The sequence below is a fragment of the Myotis davidii genome, unplaced genomic scaffold (genome assembly GCF_000327345.1).
Source record: "Myotis davidii unplaced genomic scaffold, ASM32734v1 scaffold425, whole genome shotgun sequence".
NCBI lineage: Eukaryota > Metazoa > Chordata > Mammalia > Chiroptera > Vespertilionidae > Myotis > Myotis davidii.
Window position 1 is genome coordinate 4,479,198 of NW_006296413.1, and position 6,131 is coordinate 4,485,328.

The window sequence follows — 6,131 nt, forward strand, 5'->3', positions numbered from 1 at the left end:
CCTGGAACAGCTCCTCTTCCAGCTGCAGGGCCCTCGCCTTGAGCTTCATCAGCGCCTCCTCCTTGCTGGTGGCCGCAGCCTGCAGCTCAGCTTTCATCCGCTGCTCCAGGCCCTCGTACCTGCAAGGAGAAGCCTTGGCCTCTAGCCCTCCTCAAGCCTCTGCCTGGCGCTCTCCGCCCCTTGGGCCACGCCCCCACCTCTTCTGTTGAAACTCTTTTTCCCGAAGAAATTCCTGGCGCTCCAGAGTCGCCTGCTCCAGCTCCCTCTGCAGACGCTCCAGCCGGACCCCCAGCTCCTGGCTCCGCACCACAGCCTTCTCCAGCTCCTGCGGGCAGACAGAGCAGGCTCAGGGCCAGGAGGACATACCACCACTGTCACCAGGGAGGGACAGACACAGGCCTGAGAGTCAGGAGACCTGGCTTTCTGTCCTTGCTCTGCCACCCTAGACCAGTGATGGCGAACCTTTTGAGCTCCGGCGTGTCAGCATTAACTCTGGTGCCATGTCACAGATAGAAATTTTTTGATATTTGCAACCATAGTAAAACAAAGACTTATATTTTTGATATTTATTTTATATATTTAAATGCCATTTAACAAAGAAAAATCAATCAATCAACGTGTGTCCTAGGTTCGCCATCACTGCCCTAGACAAACAGCTTTAACCTTTGGGCCTCTACTCCCAGATCTGTAAAACGGAAGCAAAGCCGGGTCGCTGGGCAGCATGGGTATGAAGAACTGGGGATTGTAAGCCTGGCAGGGCATGAGGGAGGCTCCGGGGCCGGGAGTCTTCACCTCTCGGAGCTCTTGCTTCCTGTTGTGCCCAGTGACGGGTGGACGTGCCCTGTGTGCTGAGGCCATCCTAGCCATGAAGGAAAGAGGGACTCAGCGGAAGCCGGTCTGGAGAGAGCCCTCAGCCACAGGGGATGCCACAGAAGACAGGAACTTGGTGAACACCAGGCCTAACCACAGTGAGGCTGGGAGGGGGAAGGCAGAGGTGCTAGGGCCCAGGGCTCTGGCAGTTGGGCCACACCATTGCAGAATGGGGCAGGAGGCCCGATTTGAGCTGTGGGCCCAGAGGGGAGGTAGACCAAACCATTCCGAGGTGTGGGGGCCCTGGCAGGAAAAAACCAAGGGAAAGGCCAACTCCGACCCAGCGGCCTGACAAATCCTGCCTCTGAAAACCAAGCCTGCAGCCTTTGCTCTGATCTTCCTGGCTTAGCAAGCCCCCACCTCTCAGACCTCCCCTCAGAAGCAATGCACCTCCAGATACCTTGGCCTGCTGCCTCTCACTGGAAAAACTACAAGTCCATGATGCCCTGCTGCTGACAACCAAGGGCTGAAGGTAAGAATACTGATACGATGAAGAAGAACTGAACCTCTGCCCAGAGTCCTGCTCTGCCCCCGTCCAGGCCCTGGCCACAGCCTTCAGTTCCCTCTCCATTGCACCTCCTGCCCTCCACCCAGTCCAGGAGGCCCACTTGGACCACCCCCTCGGCTCCTGGGTCTCTGACCTGGTTCCCTGGTTCCCTGGTTGGTCACCTCCTCCTGCGCCACAGCCACTTACCACCAGCAAGTGCTCTGACCAGGAAATCTCAAACATTCCCCACGTGTCCTCAGCCTCTTCCACCCACTCAGGCCTCAGAGCTGGCTCTTCCAGCCCGCCCGCCCCGCCCGCACCCTCACGGCCCACCTGCTGGCATTCCCGCTCCACGGCTGCCCGGAGCGAGCTCTCCGCAGTCATTACCTGACAGCATCCTGTGGGGCAGGTCGTTTGTATTCCGGTTTCCCAGGTGAGTAAACCGAGACTCAGAGAGGTTCAGTAACTTGCCAAAAGCCACAGGGCTGATAAGGAGGGGATTCGGGCCATAACCCAGGTCTGCCTGACAGCACCTCAAGTCACATCCTTCAGAGCGGGCCCCAGAGACAGCCTCTCAGATTTACTCTCTTACCCACACCCCCAATTTGCACATTCCCCAGGCCCCTGCATAACGCCCAGCGGCGGGGGTCAACCCAACAGTGCGTTGTACCCCGCTTCTCTCCATTGGGAGGAGTCTCGGATCCGATGACTCCTTTCTGAACCTCGGTACAATAGGGGTGCTCAGGCAGAAGATTCGATTCCTGTCTGTGGCACTCCCTCCCCCAGCACTGACCGCCGACCCCAACACCCCTCGCATTCATTGCCTCATGTCTCCTCCGAGTCCTCTGAGGGGCCTTCCACACGCGGTCCTGACCACTCCTATCCAGGGCCCCATTGCCCTCATTAAAACGGCTGCAACTCTTTCGCGTGGAAGGAAGATGAAGCCCTGCCCAGTAGGAACCCGGCTAAGTGAGTTCTCACCTCCTTCCCCTGCCCTCCTCGGGTTCCACCCTACAAACTCCTCCCTGCTCACTGCCATCCTCTCCCTCCTCCAGGAGGCCTTCCCTCATGGGTGTGCTTCCTGAGCCAACACGGCTCCCTGCACAGTCCCGGCTCCACCCCAGATCAGGCGCGCTTCCCCGAGTCCGGGCATGCTGGCAGCCTGGTACAGGGCCTGGCCACCAGGAAACACCTGCAAACATGCTCGAATGAATGAATAAAGGGGTTTCCAGGCCTCCTCTCTCCCCCATTTCCCATCCAGGTCCAGCCAGCCTCACCTGCCACCTGGACCACAGGCACTGCCTCCCAGTGGCTCCAGGCCCCTGCACACCAAGGTGACCCTCCTCAAACCCAGTCTCCCGTAGGTCTGCCACGCCCCGGGGGGCTCTCCCTGCCTGGGGATGGAGCACTAACACCTGAAATGCTGACCCAGCACACCTCTCCAGCTCCCAGCCCCCTACTCCTCCTGGGCCCCTGAAAATCTTTAATGCCTTCAAGTCTTTGCATAGGCTGTTCCTTGGGATGAAATGTCCTTCCCCATCTGGTGGAATCTTGACCTTCCTCAGAACTCTCCCCAAAGCCTCTCGCCCAACCCCAGCATCAGCTCCCTCTTCCGCAGGCCCCCGCAGCACCCTGCTCTTATAGCCAACCTGTCAAGAGCGTGAATGAGGCTCTCCCACCACTCTCTCCCCTGGTCTCCCACAAGATCCGCCAGGCAGCCATGAAGAGTACCCCCTTTTACAGAAGGAGGCACTGGGTGCAGGTGAGTGCCTGCTGAGGTCAGGGAGCCAGGATTTAGACCCAGGCACCCTGGATCCCTGCCCACACTCTTATCCCCTCCAAAGCCTCCCCATTAGAGGTGGGGGGCACCTGCCCCTTTCCCAGGCCCGGCGTGCCTTTGGAAGGCAGGAACAGACTTCGTCTTTTTATCTCCAGTCCCAGCTCGATGCTGGGCTCAGAGGCTGATGATGGAATGAATAACCCAAAACTCCAGCCACTGGCCTGGAACCCCATTTCCTGCCCCGAATGAACATAAGGACCCACATACCTCCTTGAGCGCCTGCCTCTCCCGGCGCTCCCTCTCGGCCTCCTCCAGGTGCTGCTGGCTCTGGTTCTCCAGGGCTTGCAGCCGCTCCTCCGCGGCCTCGGCCCGGGCCCGCAGCCTGGGTCCCTCGCGCTCCCACTGCCTCCGCTCTCAAAAAAAACGGACTGCCTCCATTGCCTCCCGCAGCCGGGCCTGCTCCTGGACCTGGGCCTCTGCTTCCCCGTGGGCCTCGGCCTCTGCCCTCTGAGCCTGAGCCAGCTCCTCGGAGAGGCGAGCAGCCTCCGTGCCTCGGGCCTCCAGCCTCCGAGCCTGGACCTCCAGCTCAGATCGGAGGGCCTCAGCCTCTCTCCTCAGCCGAGCCACCTCCTCTCTGAGGGCCTCCTGCTCTGGGTCACCACTGGTCAAGATCTCCCCTGGGACTGGTCCCTCCAAGGCCTGGGCCTCGGGAGCCATTTCTGGCTTCTGGACTGGGTCCCTGATCACCCCCTCCAGCCGCGGTGCCTGCTCTCTGGCCTCTGTGTGCTCCTTGGGTAGCTCCAGCCTCTGGCCAGGGCACTGCTGCTCCTCCAGCTGCACGTGGAGGCGGGGCTCTGTGGGTTCGGCCTGGCTCTCAGGGACTTTGGGCACGGACTCCCCAGTCTCTTCTCCCAACAACGGCTGGGCCTGAACTTGGATCTCTGGGCCCTGAGGTGGGGCCACAGAGGCAGGGGTCTGGAGAGGGGCTCCGTGGTCAGCCTCCTCCAGGGACTCCTGTGTCTCTACAGAGGGGCCTGACTGCTGAGGCGCCAGGTCCAAGGTCTGGGGGGCCATGGCAGCCGCCTGAAGGGGCTGTGTCACTTGAGGGTCGGAATCAGATGTCGGGGGACACTCAGCTAACCCCCTGGGGGCTGAGTCTGATGCGGGGGGAGCCACGTCCAACGCCTGAGGGTCTTCATCCCCCTCACGGCCAACCAAGCCCTGGGGACCAAGGCCTGAGGCCAGGCAGGTCTGGGGAGCCAGGGGCAGCGCTGGAACCATGGCGTCCTCACTCCGCTCCTCCAGCAGGGGGCGCTGAGGGCACATGAGAGGGAGGGTCAAGCCCAGGGGTGCCACCAGGAAGGACCACAGTGGTTCTCAACCTTCCTAATGTTGCGACCTTTTAATACAGTTCCTCATGGGGTGACCCCCAACCATAAAATTATTTTCGTTGCTACTTCATAACTGTTATTTTGCTACTGTTATGGATTGCAATGTAAACATCTGATATGCAGGATGTATATTCATTGTTACAAATTGAACATAATTAAAGCATAGTGATGAAGCACAAAAACAATAGTGAATTATAGATGTGTTTTCCGCTGGTCTTAGACAACCCCTGTGAAAGGGTCGTTCGACCCCCAAAGGGGTCGCGACCCACAGGTTGAGAACCTCTAACCTAGGAGGATGGTTGGGGGGAAGGGACTGGCTCACCTGGCCACCTGGCTGGAGGATGGTTGGGGAAGGGACTGGCTCACCTGGCCACCTGGCTGCCCTTGCAGCACCTGCAGCAGCGCTCGAAGCTCCCGATTCTCCCGCTCCAGGGTGCACAGCTGCCCGGCCTCTGCCTCCCTCACTTCATCATGTATCGAGGGGGCCGCTCCTGGCAGGGGTGCTGGGGCGTGTGAGATGAGGTCAGGACCCCTCCCCACCCTTAGTCCTGCCACACTCCCACCTACAGCCCCAGAGGCCTGGGGGAAGGGGGGAAGTCAGGAGCCGTCCCCACCACAGCTGCAGGGACACACGGAGCCCCAGCCCCAGCCCCTCCACTGGGGCTCCACTCACACTCCCCAGGCGAGCCCGGCGGCGGTTCCAGGCTCCGCTGAAGCTCCAGCTCCAGCTCCACGTTCTCCTCCACCAGCTGGTCCACCTGATGCCGCAGAGAGTCCAGCTCCTGGGGGTAGGGCAGGGTCAGACACGCCCTCCCCACAGGCCCAGGCCCAGGCACCCTGTGTGGGCGAGAGGACCAGCAAAGAACACTAGGAGAAGGGGTCCCGGGGTCACTAGGGAACCCTGGGCTCAAGCTCACCGCGTGAGCCTCGCCCAGCCGGGTCCGCAGAAGCAGGTTCTCGCGCTGGGTCTCATGCAGCCGAGCACAGCGCTCTTGCGCGGCCTCCAGCTGCTCCTCCAGCAGGGCCTTCGAGGCCTCCAGGGTCCCAGAGAGCGCCCGCTCCTCCTGGGGTGAAGGGGGGACACAGGGACAGTGGTTCCTGTGCCCGGGCACCCAGGGCCCCAGATCCTGTCTCCGCTCCCCCGCCTGACCCCACATCTGCCCCTTCCAGGACCACTTCCCTAGCACCTGGCCCCGCCCCTTCTCCCCAGAAACCGCCTTCCAAAGTCGCATCCTGCCGGGACCTGCTAATCAGCCCCCACAGCTAGGGACTCTCTCCAGACACCCCATCCCCTACACCTGGCCCCGCCCCCTCCCCAGGACCAACCCTTACCCACAACCCCCACTTTCCCCTCCATCTGCCCCATCGCCCAGAGGGCCTTTACCCAGACACCACCTCACCCATTTCTCCCAGCCATGACCGTAACCTCAGTAAGGCCTGAGTCTCCCTTTTCCACGCCCCAATGTGCTCCTCCTTACGCTCTCCCCTGCAGCCCCACCCCCGCAAGCCCCACCCTCCAAGGCCCCGCCTCCCGACTCACCTCCAGCAGGCCCTTGCAGGCCCCGCCTCCCTCAGGCCCCACCTCCCGGCCCACCTCCAGCAC

At 61.4% G+C, this 6,131-nt stretch overlaps 1 protein-coding gene across 1 annotated transcript in view; it reads right to left on the minus strand.

Moving 5' to 3' along the window:
- CCDC88B (coiled-coil domain containing 88B) overlaps positions 1-6,131 on the minus strand; it is a 15,425-nt gene that overhangs the window by 6,148 nt on the left and 3,146 nt on the right. The window contains 7 exon segments of the mRNA XM_015568980.1: positions 2-119; positions 198-325; positions 3,405-4,451; positions 4,895-5,031; positions 5,202-5,310; positions 5,446-5,592; positions 6,069-6,122. Of these exon segments, the coding sequence (XP_015424466.1) occupies positions 2-119; positions 198-325; positions 3,405-4,451; positions 4,895-5,031; positions 5,202-5,310; positions 5,446-5,592; positions 6,069-6,122 (1,740 nt within the window).